Raw genomic sequence first — 20,082 nt, forward strand, 5'->3', positions numbered from 1 at the left:
GACGGTATGGAAACATCCATGAGGAAGATCCGAAGTCAAGCCATCACAATTTTGATCCTCTGCAGAGGGGATGGTATCCCCACTTCGATAGCTCGACGACCTGCACGCGAAGTCGAGCATTCTACGGTAGAACAGTTTAACGAGGACCAATACCGCACACTCTCGGTCCCCACGTAGACTGATCCAATAAGTGGTCACCTACCCGCAGACAGTGATGCTTGACTTGAAAGTAAATGTTTTTTTTGCATACTGTAAGGACGGTCTCTCAGGGAAATTCTGATTGAGAGAGCATTCATGCTGAATGCAAAATATTTACGTGTTTGAATTCGGGTACTAGGTAGGAGAAACGATTGGCGATCGAAATAGGTTACAGCTAGCGTGGAGCGGAACTCTCTACCTTCGGCAATACTGCATGTTTTCACCGTAGCGTGTAGAGAGTTATAAAAGAAGGAAGTGCGTTAGCTTCAGTCTTGATTTTCAAATAGATTAAAAACTTTGAAGTTAGGAAACTATATAGAAAAGAGAACTACAGTTCTGAAAAAAAAAAACGCTGTGGAAATTAAAAATATCCACTTGTTACAAACGAGTATGTTGTATCAATATTTTCATGTAGATGTTTCTGATGCATAAACCCCTTTTTGAGATGGTAGATTAATAGCACTAAATGGATGTAACCTTACAGCAACCTTCTGAAGGAAATTTTTATTTTTATTTTCACGAAAATGTTTTCTAAAAACCGTTTTTTAATAAAGTAATAACATTGAAATTTCAAACCTTTCATCCTAAAAAATGACTGTTAAAACTTTTTTTTAAAAAAAAATTGTCACTTTAGGTAAAACGAAAAAGTGAATGGTAAAACTTGTTTCAGTATTTTTTGTCACAGTTGTTATGATAAGATAAACAGATATAAAAACCTAAAAGTTTTTCCAGGGAAACGAAATAATACAAATGCAAACCTTTTCAGCAGAAATATTATTAAATAATAAAAAAATTTTGTTCAAAAAACCTCAACCAAATGAACGAGCATAATACCTTATTTTTTTATTGTTTTCTGAAGTTCGTGAAACTACTATGCAAAAATTTTCTTTTGAGGTTTCCACGCAGTAACCGAATGGATTTAAAAAATGTAGTAGGTAAAATATTTCTTGTTGATTATCTTTTTATACTGGATACTGCTCAAAATGCTCGTTTATGAAAATAGACACAGATAAAAAGGCGTGGTTATGAAAATGGATACGCCATTTCATTATATTTTTCAAATTTCTCTTATGAAAATTGTTCTTTTTCTAAAGAACTAATTAATGAATTCCAATAAATTTTTAATGTAATATCGTCTGTTCTCCTAAATCACTTTTTTTAAACAAAACTTTGTATGTCAAAAATTGTTTTTACAAGATTGTTGCGTATTCAATTAATTGATAATATTAGTATTAAAATTTTTGTTGTAAGAACTCACAATTTTAAATTACATTTTATCGTTTGGTGATCTGCATGCAAAGAGATATCCTGCCATCTCAACCATTAAGTCCAGGACTTAATGATAATGATTTTAGTTTTTAAATAAGTAAGGAAAAGTACGAAATTCCTCGTTTAGTTATTAAATTGGGGCTAACGATCAAACGGGAGCATATTTTGCTGTGTCCATTTTCATTAACACACACATCAGTCAGAGTCCACTTTCTTAAATACTTCCCTGATAGCAAATTATTCTGCGGTTTACACATAAACCTTCTAACCTTAAAACGAGATCTGTGACCATCTGCTACATTCTATGCACATCACTTTAATCAAAAACCTTGGAAAACAACCTTCCATATAAAAACCTTATATCAAGATAGACTTAGGGCTTTCAAGGGTGAAAAAAATCCTTTGATAAAGCTAGCCTCAAGGTGAAATTAGATAATTATCCTCAATATTGATAGATTATTTAAAATATTGACAACTGTAAAAAAAAAAAATTTAAATTAGGTACATTGAAAAATATCGTGACGTATCGATATTTTTCAACCATTGCAATAATGTTTTTTTAAAATATAATCTCATGAAATATTAAGTCCTCTAATAAATATCATCAACAATAACATTGCATAAGATAAACAAAATTATCATGCAATTAAGAGTATTACTGTTAACAGCAACAACCAATCACAATCATATTGCAATTATTAAAAACAATAAATATAGAATACAATTGTCACGAGTATTAACAGTAAATATTTTCATGCTCTAGCTTGTTGGAAATTGTGGATGAATTTTTATTGCAAAAAATCAACCTCAAAAACAAATAGAAATGTTTTTTTTAAAGCAATAAAAACTTACAAGTATTTTTGTACCATATTATATTATGAAAAGGGAAAAAATAAAGTAGCACAATAAAAATTTATTTACACATTGAAGTCTTCAGAAAATTACATAAAAATTTGTAATATCAGTTAGTAATTTAACAAATCTGTAAATAGACATAATGAAACATGTAGGAACAGATACTGGAAAAAAAATTAAAATAAAATTTCATAATTTTTTGAGTAACTTTTTTTCATGAATAGGATGTTACAAACAAATATTTCATCATCAAAAAATTACATAATGCATAACCATTTATCAAGCATGTATTAATGTAATCTTAAAATTTCAAAACAATATGCATGTATATTATATTTTGTTCAACCATTTGTTTTCAATGATGTAGCTTGATTACTTCATTTTAATTTTTGGTTTCTTCTCAATAAAAAATATAAAACTTTTAGTATTCATCCATTTCAAAGAAAGAGCGCTTCAAAAATCGCAAACTATTATTGATGCCAACGTTGCTTAATCAATTGTAGTAATAAGGAATATTAGTAGCGGCAATAAGAGGTACAATGTATAGCTGATAAGATTACAGGCTTCTTACTGCACTTCGAAATGGAAAAGAATACAAAATGTTTTATTTAATTATACGTTGCTTATCAATTGTAGTAAAAAGTAATATTAGTAACATCAATAAGAGGTACAATGTATTGATACAATGTACAAATGATGAGATTACAGGTTTCTTACTGCCCTCTGAAATGAAAAAGAATACTAAAATTTTTAATTAATTATAACCATTAATTTATGATTAAAACCGAGAAAAAAACCTTGAATGTACCCAAAAATTGTTTGATATAATTTAATAGCAACAAAAAGAACCAATTTTCAATATTGGCTAAACCAACAATTGAGAGACAGAAATGAATGACTCCTGCGTTCTTTTCATACAAGATTGGAAAGAACTCGGTTTTGCTACAAAAAAAAAATTGTGTAATCTTGAAAACAAGAAACTATATTACCACAAAATAATAAACTAACTGTACAACCACCTATCAAGATTAAATTATTACTCAACCCATCCCCTCACGAAGAGGCTATTCCTAAAGAAAGATCCAAATTGGAGGAACGAAGCAGTTTTTTCCCCCTTCAAAATATCAAGCACAACTACTGTTAAATTTCTGATCTGTCATGTACTTTTTGACACATTTCACCATTTTATAAAACATATACTTCATTTAGCAACTATAATACCATTTTTGACCAAGCTGAAAAATTCTGTAAGTCAATATGGAATATTTATTCCAGGAGGAAGTATTTTTAAAATATTTTTGAAATAAAAAATGGGCTTCCTCTCTAAGATTTTAGAGGTTGCTTCCAAGTGAACAAGCCAGATGAAAAACTGATTCATTGAATGAATTTTCAAAAATATTTTGTATGCGTATTTTTAGATTCTTGGTTCAAAGTTTATTTTTTCTCTAGATATTTTACAGTTTCCATACTTTTCAAAAACCTTATGTAATGGGAGTGATTCATTCTAGACATATTTGGAAGAAAAAAATCTTCCAAATCCAAATTTTTCCAAAAAATACAAAAAACTGCTCTTCAGCACTGAAGAAAAGAAATCCATTAAAAGAAACATGAATTTAGTACAGTACAGAACCCGTTATCCGGAAATCAGAAAACCAAAAACCGGAACAAAATTCAATAAATTTTCTCGCCATTTTAAAAAAAAAAAATTTTTTTTTCCTCATAAGATTTTACGATTTTTCTTTCTTTTTTTAAAGATGTTTACCTTACCATCATTTTGGAAATAATCATTAGTGTATTACTTCATCGTTTTTTCTTCTTTTTAAGATTATTTCCCAAATTTTTTTTTTTTAGTTGGGTTTAACAATAAAAATAAGACGGCTTTTTGTATCGATTCAGAAAACCGGAAAAATCAGTTATCCGGAATGGCGATGGTCCCGACCGTTCCAGATAATCGGTTCCCTACTGTAATAATAAAAACATTTTAATAGAAGTGATGGAAATAAAAAAAAATGAAACATTTAGCAACACAAAACATGATATTTTGACACTCAAAATAAATATGAAACAAACTTAAACCAAAAAAATATTTACAAATCTCATAACAGAATATAAAGACATGAAATAATGAGATGAAAAATATATGCCCATAGTCTTTCAATACAAACAACATAATTAAGCAACGAGATCACATTTTGCATGTTTGTAATATAGAGACATATCAAATGATTTAGTTTTCTTTTTTTAAAAAAAAAAACTGAATTAATGCTTAGAGTGAATGGAATGACACTGAATATGAAGTCAAACAGGAGCAGGAGTAGGTACACTAAGCAGTGGAGAATCGACCTCCATTTGTTTTGGAATGCATACTGGTTGATGATTTTTCAGCAATTTCTGTATCTCGATAAATGCAGGTTGTATACTTTCATAGTGCTAAAATAAAAAAATATATAAGTCAAGACAGAGTGCAAGGCATAAACAAAACATAAGTGAATGAAATAATCTTTTATTTAATGAATTTTTAAGAATTGGTGGAGCCCAAATCGCTCTCTGATATCTGTGTGCTTGAGATCCTAGGGAAAGCAGCATAAGTTTTCCCCTTTATTGTTTTAGGTCTCAGGGAAAAAGAGAAACAATAATTAAAATAGGACTAGGAAAATTTAGCTCTCGTAGATTAGTAACGAGGGCAATCGCCAAAATGTAAAATAATGTATACTTGAACTAAATATAGCTTAAAAGACCAGATGTGAATATTAAAATGTGAGAAAGAGCGTTTCGTTTAGAATAGTGAATTAAAAAAAAAAGATTTACAGAACAAGAATAACATAAAGAGATTAGTTGAAGCTTTCTAAGTCACTCATATATATATAACGTTAAAAACATAAAATTCCATGCAACACATCACTGACTATGTCTCCGGTCTGATAAATTTAATTTAGGATACCGATTTTAAAAGAAAAATCTTTTAATCTTAATGTTTTACTTTAATATAAAATGACCACTCTCTCAACTTTCAATGCAATTTAGAGATTTGAAAAGTGAACTAATACATTGGAAACGGATTCAGTTTTCAGAGAAAGTTCACTTTTTATGAATTAATATTTCTAAAACTAAATACAAAAAAGTTAAAAATTCAAGGATCTATATGCCCACGGGCAATTAATTTTAAACAAAAATAACAATAATAATTAAAACAACAATAATAATTTGCATAGTATGCAGATTATTATGAATTCTTAAAAAACATCTTTTATAATGAATTTCGAAATTGTTACTGAAAAAATAAAATTAATTAAAATTATATTCACATTTCTAAAAAGTTATATTACATATATATATTTATTCCATGGTTATATAGTTAATGACAAAATATAATTATGCTGAATTTTAAAACATTTTTACGCTAAATTTTTAATACATTAAACGTAACAGATAAAAGTCATTATAATCCACTATAACTTTAATAACCTGTGCACATGGTTGCAGTGCCTTCATCACACTATCCAATCGACTGGGTGGAAGTTTCGTATATACGTAAGCCAACAGTTTTAAAATGTGCCCCACAACACTCTCCTTAGCCAGTCCCGTTAGAAAAAACTCGTCAAATACCACCGTGCAGAAGTCTTCAGCAGAAAATTCTTCCAGCAAGTTGGTGACCAAAAAAGAAATCAAACTATTCAGAAACGGATCTTCGAATGCTCTGTCATTCTCACACAAGGCAAGAGTGCCAAGAACTCTCATCAAGCCATGGCGATCTTTCTGTCGAGCTGCAGAATTGAAATCAAAAATATAAATGTTTGTTTTGTACAAGGTTTGATACTTTAAATCAGTTAACTGATTTTGAAAAAAAAAAACATTAAAAATTATTTTAAATCAAATAATTTAAAAAAAAAAAAGTTTTTTTTTCTTTACTCACTTGAAAAAATTAGAAAACATTTTAATATGAGATGGTTTAAATTTTGTAAAGTTTTTTGTAAGTTAAGTAAATAAGCATAGTTTCATTAATTTTTTTTTTGTAAATATATTGCTATGTTAATACATTTCAAATAACAAAATGACATAAATACTAGATATAGAATAAATTATAGTACTTTTGCAACATTAGTTGTCTTAAAACATCATAAAAATAAATTTTTTTATAGAAAAAATTTATTTAAATCAAATATTTTCTTATAAAATAAAAACTACCACTTGAAATTTAGAAAGCATTTAAATATTAGAATGTTTAAATTTTTAATAATTTACATAATTTTAAATTTTCATTGTAAATATACCGTAGTGATAATAAGATTAAATTAGCAAAAGGACATTAAAACTTGTATAATAAATTGCAACACTTTAGAAATAACATTTTAAAAATCTTATAATTCAGTGAAATTTTTTGAAGGTCAAATAAAATTAAAAAAGAAAATTTAGTGCATTAAAAATTTTTTTAAATGTTTATCTGGAAAAATTATTTATTTTTCATTTGGAAATTAATTATTATATTTTGCAAGATGTTTAATTAACAATACTTATTATTTACTATGTTTCACCTGCATGTGAAGAATAAAGAGTAGTAAGAATTATTTTGTCCTACGTGTGGTCTACCACTGGTGAGTTAAATGATATTTATAGGACGAAACAGCAGTTACAAACAAACTAGAGGACAATAGTTATGACTAAACTAAAAGACAGTAGTGGTAAGGAAATTAAGGGGCAACATTATATCTGATGAATAGGAAAAATACAAAAAGGCTAAGGGAAAATTAAATAGATATTTCTACTACTGTTAACATTAAGCAACAATAATATGTACAATGTATACTTAGCATGTTTTGTAAATACAAAGAAAGTTCACTTTAAACACCTGGCATTAAGGTTGGGGACAAGGGTCAGAAGACATTAAAATTGAGCTTTTAATCATGATATTTAAGATAAAATAAATGTAATGCTTTTGAATTGTTCGATTAAATAAATATATTAACTTTTAAAAACAAGAAAATATTTTTGTAAAAATATTATCTTACATAAAAGCAAAAGGCACTTCACATTTTCTAGAGAACGGCATATCATTTTTAATTAAATAAGCAACTAAATTTACTCTTTTAAAGAACATTCAGTAAAAATAAAATTTTCCAACTTAAAGTATGTGTTCTGAAAATATTTACTTTGTCTTCTGATAATTGTTATAAAACATAAATAAAAAAATTATGAATCAAGAACTAGATAAAATTTAAAAATTCATAATATTACCTATTTTATTAACAGAACCACAACAGTTATGTAGACAAAATGTATTTCATTCAAGATTAAAAGCAAAAACTAATTTACGCCGGCAGATTAATTTATCCAATAATGCTTTACTGCATAGTAAAGAAAAATAAAAAATAGTGACAGAAAGAATATTCTATTTTCTAATTTTAATGAAACTGAGAAAATATGTTACACGTGAATTTTTTCAAAAAATAAGTCAATATAAGTCAGTCAAATAAGTCAATATAGGTTGAACAAGATTGGCTATTGTTTGTTGCAATGAGTTTTAAAATTGGATATTTTGCAAGCTTTCTACTGTATTTTTTCAGGATTAAGCTAAAAATACAAAAACTCTAAGTCAATTTTTTGATTCTTTTTCTTTTTTTTTAAAACCAAAATTCAATTACCTTCATGCAATTATGCCATTATTCTTGTCGTTTATCAAGCATTTTGTCGTTTATCAAGATATTTATGATTGGTCTTTGAATGAATTTAAAATATTGACAAAGGTGATGTTTTAACACCATAATACAATGAAATATCAAAATGTAACAATGATTATTAAAATCATAAAAAAAAGAACAACTTTTTAGTCCGAATTATTGACCTTATTCTACTTACAAAAATAGCAGTGTAATTTTAAGTTCTTGGAAGTCCTATAATTGCAATGTTTATATTTATAAAAAATTGAAATGCAAAACTTAAATTTTCAAATATAATTGTTGTAAAATTCAAAACAAAAAGAAAATTATTTAATTTAGTTATTGAAAAAACAAAGCAATGCTCTCCATCAAGCAAAAGCAATCCTTCTATTAAACAAAGAAAAAAAAAATGAAATAATTGTCAAGCCTGAAACAAGATAAATAACTTCATTTTGAATAATGCATTGTCTTTGAATGATATATCTCTTTTAATGCCACAAAACATCTTGCAATAATTTTAATGATGTTTTTATGGAAATAATTTAGCCAATTTCTAAATAAAAAATCCAGATGAAATATAATTTTTTTTTACCATTCTGTAGTGTGTAATACATAGCTAACACTGAAGCAACACCATTTTCTTGTATGTATGCCTGATATGCATCGGGGGGTGGACCAAAGTGCTCAATAGTAGTGATGGCAGACTCTCTATCATCCTGAGGCAATTTAGCATTGATAGCTCGAATCTTTAAAAAGCAAAATGTCTTTAGTAAAGTTACAAAACGTTTAATACATAAAAAGAGTCATAAGGTCTTTTCATGTATTAATTTGTATTAATACGTAAAAAAGAGTCATGAGTCATAAGGAATAAATTACCTGGTCATCTACAATGAGTGACATCAGAGATGGTAGAAATTTAGTCACAAGTTGAGCATCCTGAAATACACAATGAATGTTAACTTTTCAATAAGTTATACAGTTTAAAATAGTTATACTAGACGAAGTCCCATACATGAAAATTTGTTTTCAGAAAAACTAAATTCTGAGAACTCCTTATACAAACAAACAAAACAAATATCTTTTAAATTTTCAAAAAAATAACTAAATAAAATAATAATTTTTTTAACATTTTAATCTGTTTCAAAATTTCATGAACAAAAATTTTTTTGCTTTTTGTTTTTACTGTGTTTAGGATAGTTAAACAATTATACTGTTTAAATGAGCCCACTGTTGATAAAACAAGACTAGTTAAAGAAAAGGTTCAGCGAAAGAAATAAACTATGAATGTTAATGAAGCTGAATATTAATAATGCTTGAAAGAAACATTATTAATATTCATAATTTTGTTTAACATTTCAATCTGTTCCAAAATCTAAAAATAATCTTTTTTTTATGCTGTAGATAGCAACACAATTATAGGTTCATTCTCTACAATACTGGTTTTCAGGTAATGAAATAAAAAAAATAAAAAAAACATGCCAGAAATTTCTAATTTTTCGAAATAAGATAAGGGCAAATCTACCAGATAAGAAAAGTATAGCAGCCATGTTTAATATTTTAAAAAATACTAAAATTACCACAATTTTAATAAAGTGAGGGACTGATAACATGATGCAAGAATAATAATTTTAGTTATACTAAAAAGAATATTTATGATTAAGAACACATGTCAGCCTTTAACAGCTTTAAAATATAACACAGTGAAACAAAAATATATTTATTAACTAGTTTTTAAAATCATCAGAATCAATCCCTCACAAAAGTGCCATTTTTTTTTTTACAATGAGGGAATGAAAAAATAAGCATTATTTGCGTAAGAAGTTCATGTTACCATAAGTCATTACTCCCATTCTATTAAAATAACATTACATTAAAGATCAGTAGATAAAATTTTTCCTCCTCACATAATAAAATACAAATTTTAAAAACTTATCTTTTAATAACAACTTTTTAATAGTTAATTAATAAAACAAGTAATAAAACTACAAATATGTTAATATTCAAATACAAAGTTTTATTGTATAAATTTATACTATTTGGTTTAATTTGTGAATAATGTTATGAGAATTTTAATTTTTTCGTTAAATTTTGTACACTGAAGAATACTAGCTCACTTAATGTATATAAAAAAAGGACTTTTCTTATATACCATAATCAACTAATAATAGATTTTAAAAAAAAATATGATTATGAAAATATTTTGTTAATAATTTTTAAAGACATTGTGCATAAAATTTCACAATATCAAGAAATATTTAACTGAATTTAAAACAAGTATTTTTTTTCAATGAATGAAAATTTATATTATAAAAAACTTTAAAAACAAAAATTCAAATATACAAAGAATAAAAATAAAATGCATAGAAATTAAAAGTAACCGTAACATAATTACCAGTTTAGGTTCTTTAAATATCTGAGTACTAATCATTTCCCATGCCTGTAAGCCCAATGCCAGCATACGAAGCAATAAAACTAAAACAGCATTTTCCTTTAAAATAAAAATAAGTTAAAATTGAAAGCTGTATTGTAATGATTAAACATAACTATAAAAACTCTAATGAATCATAAAAATAAGAATAATTAGCAATATTACAAATGGGGAAAAAAGAGTCCTTTAGCCATGACACAATTTACATTTTATTGCAAAACTATATTTATTGCATTGCAATATTCTAAATCGCCACCCCACCCCCATTGTTGCTTTCTACTTTTGAACTCCCTGATAAAAATTATCAATCAAAATAAGAACAAAAACTCTCAAGTGTAAGCTTAAATGAAATTTTCTTTTTTACAATTTTTTTAAGAGTAACATGACAAAAATATTGTCCAAAAATTTTAACTTGATCAGTTAAATACTAATGAAGTTATGCAAAAGTATAATTTACTGATAATGATGATTCCAAAATTTATAACTGAAACACATTTATCTCAAAACAGGACTTTTAGATGAGGCAACCAAGATTTTTTGGGAGTAATTAAACTTAAATAATTAAACTACATTCACAGTTCACATCTGAATTGTTATGTCTATATTGTTGTTGACATATGCCTGTTTAGGCAGAGGGGGTGCGATTGTTCTTGTTTTCCAGTGGCGCCACCTATGGCCAAGAATTCGACATCTGCCACATCATACGTCACACCCGTTTATAGGGCGGACCCATTCATACATCCATTTATTCATCCACAGATCGTAATTTTGACCTGAATCAAAGAACGATCGATTTCCAATCCAGTACCCCCAGAGGTATTGATTTGTTATGGGAACATGGAGGACTTTTGCGGCTCGACAGATTTAACGTGCATCAGTCACTTTACTACACGGGGAGTCTTCGGCTGGCGGGGTTCGAACCCACGAACTCTCGGACATGGGCCCAGCACCCTACCGACCAGGCTATCTATGTCTACATTAAATATATTAATTGAATTTTTTTTAAACAAATCAGTATCTTAGAATGGTGAAACTTCAGCTAAGTTATGCCATACAATCATTTTACAATTTATATTCTTTACCAAATTTATATTCCAGATTAAATTTTTGAGAGAATGCCTAAATTATATTTTTGAATTATTAACACAGAATTTTTTTTCAGCAAACAATATAGCTCATTTAGAAATCTAAAATATCATATAAAAATAGTTTTATTTATTTGATTAATATTGTGATGAAGTAATAAAATTTCCTCAGTGAGATAGTGTGATGAGATTGATTACGTATGAGAATTTTTTGAGCAAAGAAAGAAAGTAGAATCATACTTCAAACTTGCACCAATAATTTTATTCCCAGAATATAAAATAAAAAAATAATTTAATATTTCCTTTCCATCAGCCCATTAAAAATATGCATATAATCTGTTTTTTAACAACTGTCGCTTTAACTAAATATTAAAAATCTATTCATTTCACAAACAAAATAAAATAACTCACCCTAGCATACCCTTCTTGACTTATGAGATATGTTATAATTTTTAAAGCTGATGTTGCTAGAAAATTAACTGCATAAGGATCACAGAGAGTCATAGATAAATCCCTAAAATAAGAAATATAATTCATAAGAACTCAGCACATATTGTTACATAAAAAGAGAAAGAGATAACAATTCAAAAGAAATTTTACCCCAGAACTTGCTCATTTCCCCTTTTGATGCTATCCAAAAATCCTTGAAGTTCTCTTGAGCGTTTGACATCAACGTTTTTTTCCCGAATACAGGCATCTAGGCACCAGGTAAATTTATGGCAAGGATCCACATGAGTAATTTCCTGGATCTAAAAACAACAGTTGGTAGATTAATTTTTATATAAGCAGTTTTAACAAAATTTAAGACATGCATAATGAAAAGAAAAAATTAAAAAATCTTTTTTATCCACTATCTTGAAATTTCTACTTAAATAATTTAAAAGTGTGTCATCTGAGGTAGGTATTTTGTTTACATCGCACTAGAGGCAAATAATGTTTTACTGGCGACGGTCGGAAAAACATTTCTTGAGGATGATCCGAAGGCATGCCATCCCAATTTTGATCCTCTGAAGAGGGGATGACCCCCAGGCTTTGGCAGCCTGTTCAGCTGCGAGCGAAATCGAGCACTTCAGGGTGGAACAGTCTAACGAGGATTGATACCATGCACCCTTTGTACCTACGCAGGCTGATCAAAGTGGCCACCCACCCGTTTACTGACAGCATCCAGTGATGCTTGACTTCGATGTTCTACTGCGGTGCTTTATGATAAATTCACTGCAGGACTGAAAATTTGAGAAAAATTTCAATGGTGAATTTTGAACTTTTATAAATCTCGTCAAAGTGGTTGCCAAAGCGTGATTTTGGACTGAAAATTTTTATTATAATTCTATTTATATAGTTACTATGTCTGAATTTTACCATAAGCAAATCAAAATATTGTGAAAGAGACCGATTAACTTAAATTATCTGTAAAAAATTTTTTAAACTTATTATCAATAGTAATTTTCTTATTTTTAAGTAAAGCTTCTTATAGTTAAAATCATTGTGAAACTTAACATTCATATCTTTAGATAAATACGTTAAAAGTGTTGCCCAATATTTGGCATTAATTTACATTCAAACAGCAAATTACATGTCAAAAAGTGTTTTTATATTATTATTAAAATGTTCAAACAGGTCTTTATATATTATTTAATTAGAATCTAATTTCTGTATATTGTTTTTTTCCACATTCTCTTGACTTCAGTGTTTTACTGAGTCTTTACCATCAGTCCACTATGGGACATATGTAGTCTTAAGACAAGAAAGAATACAAAACTATTTAGACATTCAATTTTAGAAAGATCAACGAAAAATATTGGGGAGTTTTAATATAGGAGTATTTAAATGTAATTTTTATAATCAATGAAAGATTGTGGTCTTTTTTTAAAATAACAGTTCCTTTCACTAAGAACAAAAATTACCTAAAATATGTAATTTTAAACAAAATGATTATTTATAATTTATTACGCTATAATAAGAAGTGATTAATATATCCTCAGTATAATGAATTACTAATATGTTGTTCTCTTTAAAAGAAATGTTTCAGAAAAAAAATAGAGAAATAGTATTAAGATGGTACAAAAATTAGGAAGATGACCTAAAAATAGGATAAATTGGCTACTCACTAAGCAAAACCAAATTCTATAAAATTTTTAGAAATTTTTTTTATAAGTTTTTGACTTTTAGAATTTGAAATTATAAATAATACTTCTGTAACTTTGTATAATACTTTAGGTAATTTACATTACCTCTAAATCATGAAGAGCCATAAGTAATTCAGATCTCAAGGTGCAGTAATGTACATTCTTTGTCCTTAAGAAAAGTGTTCTTAAGAATTGCAGGACCATGTCATAAAGTTTCACGTTATGTCCGATCATCGTCAACAATTTTTGGATGACATCACCCTGTCTTCTTTGTTTGGGGGAGGGAGCAAAAAACTGGGAAATAGGCTCTGAATGCTTAAAAAGCAAATCTTCTTTTTCTTTTATGTACTGGCTAAGAAGAGGCAAAACTTCATCCCCAAACAGCGATTGGTTATCTTGCCATATTTGTCGCTTAACCTGCGTAAAAATAAAATAATTATTATAAGTTTGCTTCGTATATCAGTATATTCAATGTAAATTTAAATTATATAAAGATTTAAATAATATGAAGAAGATTTAAATAACATTTAAAGCTTCCGCTTAAACAATAGATTGGTTCTCTTAATGCATAAGCACAACATACAACACTGAAGCCTTATAATTTTGAACCCAATGCAAAAGACAAGAACTCCTGAATCAAGCAATGGAACAAAATAGCCACGATGGAGGACTTTTCTATGGAACTAACCCACATTTGTGTCACATGGGAAAAAAAAACAATTAAATACTCCCACAGTTACCCATTACAACATGGGATTCTAAATTTCAATATGACTAAGGGGAAAGAAATGCTTGTGATTCTCATTTAATAATGTAAAAAGTTTGTAATAGCTTCAGCTAGCATTTCAAATTGATAATAAGTAAAAAAAAAATAAAAATTCTGTAATCATGAAAGTTTAAAAGATAGTTTGCAGTAGAAATGACATTCTTTCTTTCATTGCCCCCCCCCACAATTTGTATCTAAATAGAATATGACTGCGAGTGGGGACTTTTTTAAAAAAAAAATAAAATTAATTAATCAAAGCAGTACATTTGTCCTTCTTTTCAAAATTCGGTCAAAATAAAACAAATTCAGTGTTTATTTGATATAGTCCACATGAAAATTTTAAATTGTGCACTTAAGTCGCCATTTTATCACTCAGAACCTGTGCTGATTCCATTGTTAATACAATACTTAGATCACTTAGTAGTAGTTAGATCACTTAGGTAGTACTTAGATCATTTTTTTCGGCAATTATTCCAACAAATTTTTGCTTCTTTTCTGAAAAATCATGATGTTTTTCATACCTCAGTTATTCTTATTGATATTTTCATAATTTTTTAAAAAATACCTAAATTATAATAGTACACGAAGTTTAATCGTGGGTGCAAGAAATCACTCTTTGATACACTTGGTTTGCGTTGATATCATAATCAATCCACGCAGTGTTTCAATCATTTTTTTCCGACATTATTGCTATAAATTTTCACATCTAAAAAAAATCCCAATGTTTTTTATACAATTTTAATGTGATGTATTTCGTTGATTAATAAAATTTTGTGTAGTAGTATTTTAAATAATACTATAAAAAAATAAAATTACAATAAAAAACTTAAAATCATGAAGAAATTAAAACTCACAATTTTTACAAACTTAATGAAAATTACTACTTAATCTGGTACAACCATCCCACTCAAAATACACTAATGAAATTCTCAATTTTTAAATGTATATTGAATATGAATTTTTATTTTGATGAAAAAATATTGATGAAGCAGCATTGGAAAACATTTTGTAAAAGAATTGGCAAGGTTTAGGACAGAATGGATTAATCTACAGTTTAAACAGTCCTGTCCAAAACTGGCTTAAACTGTCCAAAAACCTGTTATTCAAATTATGTCACAATTTTAACAAAAATATTGCGAAAAATAAAAGGTTAAATTTTGAATAAGAAACAGAATGAAAAAAAATTTATGTTTCATTAAAATTTTTTTTTGTTATTTTTAATATTGCATTATATATATCCTTATGCAAAAACATAATTTATCAGTTTTAAAAGCACATTTATTCGTATTTAAAAGCTATGGCATTCACTTTTGTTATTCATTGAATTGGCAGCTTCAAAAGTTAGAAATCTTTTTCAATAATATTAAATAATTTTCCTTTAATAAGTTAAAGCAAATTGTATAAAAAGTATAAAATATTTATTAATATATGTGTACAATGGTTACACATATAGAATTTTTACCTTTTACCAATGTTCAAGGTATTGGACACTTTAAGACAGTTTTAGTCGGTTTAGGACAGCTTAAAACAGTAAAACCCAAGTGTCCTATCCAAAACTAGTTTAGGATGTCCAAAACCCATAACCTGTTTTATAATAAAAGAAAAAGTTTTTTTCTAAAGCATATGAATTCAACAACAAATTGTTTTTTTATAACAAAAAAAATAATAATAAAGGAACTGTCCAGTCTGTTTTCAAATGGCATTGTCAGAAAAACTTGAAGCCGAATCCAAAAACTCTGGGTCCCAGAACTCACTTATTTAATTGTGTTTTAAAATGAATAAACATTATAAAAATGCACTCACTTGAACATCACATTCATCATAAAGCTGCTTATTGCTAACAAGGTGTTTTAAATACCTTTCTTCAACTCTATCCATATGTTTCAAGATACATAGCACAACAGGTTTTATCTTAGGCACCTAAACAAATAAAAGATTCAATAATGTTTAAAGGATGATTTAATTTTGTAACTAAATTTGTAACTATTTTGTAACTGAAATGCTATCAAGTGGGGATATTTCGGTCTGTGGCAGAATTATCGCCAAGTCTTGGAAACTTCCGGGCAGTGGCCCGCGAGAAACTAAGAAAAAAAATCACCAGTGTTTTCATCATAGAAAAAAAATGGGTCAGAATTTCTCACCCTTTCTCAAAAACAGGGTGAGATTTCAAAAAGTTAAGTGAGATTTCTAAAAAAACAAAAACTCTTGAAAAAAATATCATTTCTTTAATTATAATACATTGTTAACGCCTTCTATTTTTTAAAGCATTGAATATTTTTGGTGCATCATCATAGAAGATTTTGCCTTTACACGGTATTTGTCCATCCTACATAAGTGCATAAAAATTTTGAACGTCTTACATGAAGAAACTTTTCCTACGGTAAACGCGTGGTTGCAGAGAAATGTATTCTGAAAGGGGTTCCATGGTTGTGTTCTGTTGTTCGAAGAGGTTCTGAACAATACTGGTAAATAGGGAAGCTAGATAATGGGGCAGATGTTGAAAATAATGAAAGATCCAGGAAGAAAAGATAAACGGATTTTATTCTAAATGACGTAATTCGAAGTTTTTACCAAAATGCGAGAAATTCGTGAATTTTGAAATTGATTTATAGAATGCGCGAATTTTTCGCGGTAATCATTTTTTGATGCGAGAAAAGAAAAAAATATGCGAGATTCTCGCGTTGTAGTGAAAACACTGATCAGAGAAAGGGACCAACTGGAAAGGTACAACTAATAGCCACCTCCGGGCAAACATCTATATGTTTTTTGTTGTTGTTAAAATTGCAAGTTTAAAACCTATTAGGCATCTTGGCGATCGTAGTTGGGGAGACAGATCACAAAACAGAAATATCCCCCATCAAGAGATATAATAATGTAATATCTGTAACGACAAAGTTATTCTCAAATTTAGAAAAAAAATTTATGAGTTAATACGAAGAGAATTCTGTATCATGATCAGTGGCAAAATAATAGCCAAGTTTTGGCAACTTCAAGGCAGCGGCTCACAAGAAACTAACAAAAAACATCACAGAAAGGGACCATCTCGAAAGGTATAACTAGTAGCCACTCTTGGACACACTGTTTGTCTACGATAGGTACTCTGCCAGACATTCGTCTGGAGCTGTGGCGGTGACTATGGTAACGAGGTATGATTATTTCTTGTAGGCATGCGGGGTCCCTCTTTAGGACTGGTTTCAGCGAAAGAAAAGGAGACCTCTTCATCGAAGCTACCCTCCCTAAAATGCCCTCTTCTTGTTTCCATCGCACCAGACTGCCGCAGACTTAGTGGCGGTCAGAGTACCTATCTCAGACAAACAGTACATCTGACTTGTTTTACTTTTCTTAAATGTGCAAGTTTAAAATCTATTTTCTACCTTGGCGATGGTAGTTGACTCTACTGATCACGATATGGAAGTATCCCCGTTAATGCATGAAAAATAACCACTTACATTGATTAATATAAAACTTTTTTGGAGAAGTTCTTTCAGTTTCCTTTCCCTCTCTCTTCCATCATGTTTGGATAGATTTTCAATTTGAGCTATTAAAGTATCTTTTAATTCTTCCAGAACAGAAAGATGAAACTCTTGACGAGGAACACCGTGACGGTCAAGAAGAGGCAGCATTGGTCTCAGAGAGGGAAGGAGAATGCCATTTTCTGTTTGAAAATCTTCGATGGCCTTTAAAGGATCAGCGCAATTTGTCAGAGAGTCTCTTAAATAATCTTTACCGGGTATTCCCACTTCTTCTAGTCCAGACATGTTTTCAACTTAAAAACAATGATGAAGCTAATAATATGTGTGCCCCACACGTGCTAAGGTTTCGTTATTTCATCAATACCAAAAAGGATCTTGTTAGTTAAGATCTGTAAAAGAATATTTTAGTTAGTTAAAATCCTTAATTTAATGGTGAGAATTCAGAATGGTCTTAAAAATAGAATAAAATAAAATATGATAATATAAATGTAAGTTAAACAATGTTGGTAAGATTAATAATAAAGGTAAGATACACAATAAAGGCAAAATTAACAACGAAATATAAGTTAAAACAAAGTGCACAATCCTTAAATTCTTCAAGAAACTTCTCTTACTTAAATGAAATTATACAAAATCAGATTATAATCATAAACAAGGTTAAATGTATAATGGATAAATAGTTATAAAAATGTTAGCAACGCAAGAATTATATGAGTATACCTTATCTGTTTTAAAGTCGATTAAATATTGTTAAAATTTCAATTTAAATACATATACAGTAAAAAAAACATTCAGCAGATTTTATAATATATAAATCAAAGAATTAATGTGCCAATAAGTAGATCTTAAGATTATATAATTGCGAAATGTTAGTTAAAAAAAATAAAGATCACAATTCTTTATTTACAACGGAAACAAGCAGCATGGTTTTCAGCTGATTATTTTTGTACTGCGTGATATTTGCTGAATACTCAAATCTGCTGAATAACCAAATAAAAAATTTTTTTTCACTCGCATTGGGGAAAGACCGATTTCATGCCTTTAGTCCTTCTCCCTTCCCTCTCATCCACTTTTCAGGTGTATAGGAATGTACTACGATATTTTCCTTTTCTTAATATTTTTCCTTTTTATTTAATAAAGGTCCCGCAGTGGACTGATCGTTAAGACACGGTTCCCAGCAGATCACCGAAGTCAAACATCACTGGCTACTGTCAGTGTGCGGGTGGGTGACCACTTGGAGCAGTCTGCGTAGGGACCGAGGGTGTGCGGTATTGGTCCTCGTTAAACTGTGCTACTGTAAAGTGCTCGACTTCGCGCGCAGGTCGTCGGGCTACCGAAGCGGGGGTGCCATCCCTTCCGCAGAGGATCAAAATTGTGATGGCATGTCTTCGGATCATCCTCCGGGATGTTTCCCAGACCGTCGCCAATAGCCCATTGTGCAGCTCTAGTGCGACGTAAAGTAACAACAGCACAGCAACAGTATTTAATAAAAATATTTTTTTTCAATTTCCGTGATACTCTTCTTTAGAACTATGTTTAATGTAGTTTTCAGTTCCATATAATTTTCCGAGATAAAAGAGTTTAATCTATATGAAAATCAAGAGAGAAACTAACACACTTGCTTCCTTCGCTTGCTAAACACTTCACTTTCCACATGCTGATGGGGAAAGCATGTGAAGTGTTGCCATAGGTAGAGAGTTCTGCTCTACGCCACCTCCACCTCATTTCGATCGTCAATCATCTAGCGGTGTTCTTTCCTTTTTTCTTCAGTAGATTATAACAAATTTGTGATAAAAATATGAAGGAAAACTATTCAGAGAAAAGACCGGTTCCATGTTTTGATACTTCTCTCTCCTTTTTTACTCTGGTATATGGAAATGAATTTTTTTTTTCTTCTTGTATTTAATAGTACAATAACAATATCAAAGTTTCATCAATAGCTATATAAAACTAAACCATAAAATGATTTTATGGAGCAAAATTTTTAAGTTTAGCCAGGAATTTAAAAAATACATAACATAGCTGATTCATAAATTAAGTTCCTTAAATTAAAATGTTCTTAAGCAAAAGCTTACTAATTAAAGAATCCTAATCTATACTAACAATTTTCTACTTCAACTAAAAAGCTAATCTTTAAATACAAAGAAAATGTTAAGTTTTTCTGAGTTTTGTTACTGACAGTCGAGTACTCAATACATGTATAGTTTTAAAATTGAAAAAACTCAAAC

The 20,082-nt window shown here is 28.9% G+C and overlaps 1 protein-coding gene across 3 annotated transcripts; it reads right to left on the reverse strand.

Moving 5' to 3' along the window:
- Nucleotides 1-2,365: 2,365 nt before the first annotated feature.
- Nucleotides 2,366-19,490, reverse strand: NELF-B (negative elongation factor B). 3 transcript variants are annotated; one of them, XM_043055515.3, is made up of 11 exons: nt 18,575-18,790; nt 17,831-18,243; nt 16,185-16,301; nt 13,721-14,032; nt 12,090-12,238; nt 11,901-12,003; nt 10,369-10,464; nt 8,853-8,912; nt 8,569-8,722; nt 5,788-6,086; nt 2,366-4,752 (listed from the first exon to the last, which is right to left on the reverse strand). In XM_043055515.3, the coding sequence occupies exons 2-11, from the start codon at nt 18,137-18,139 to the stop codon at nt 4,621-4,623; spliced, it is 1,731 nt and encodes a 576-aa protein (XP_042911449.1). In that variant the 5' UTR covers nt 18,140-18,243; nt 18,575-18,790; the 3' UTR covers nt 2,366-4,620. The 3 variants fall into 3 exon arrangements, with proteins under 3 accessions (XP_042911449.1, XP_087008740.1, XP_087008741.1); XM_087152614.1 differs by lacking the exon at nt 18,575-18,790 and adding an exon at nt 19,469-19,490 and having other exon boundaries at nt 4,572-4,752; XM_087152615.1 differs by having other exon boundaries at nt 4,572-4,752; nt 18,762-18,780.
- Nucleotides 19,491-20,082: the final 592 nt, after the last annotated feature.

This window comes from Parasteatoda tepidariorum, chromosome 10, assembly GCF_982258835.1.
Source record: "Parasteatoda tepidariorum strain Cologne lab strain chromosome 10, Ptep-v5.0, whole genome shotgun sequence".
Lineage (NCBI taxonomy): Eukaryota > Metazoa > Arthropoda > Arachnida > Araneae > Theridiidae > Parasteatoda > Parasteatoda tepidariorum.

Bases quoted from the DNA above. Each gene is read 5' to 3' on its own strand.
- NELF-B (XM_043055515.3), bottom strand. From the start codon at position 18,139: ATGTCTGGACTAGAAGAAGTGGGAATACCCGGTAAAGATTATTTAAGA. The intron at 16,302-17,830 runs GTAAGTGGTTAT...TTATTTGTTTAG, and splicing joins AAAGTTTTATATTAATCAAT to GTGCCTAAGATAAAACCTGT. The intron at 12,239-13,720 runs GTAATGTAAATT...TGTTGTTTTTAG, and splicing joins TGGCTCTTCATGATTTAGAG to ATCCAGGAAATTACTCATGT.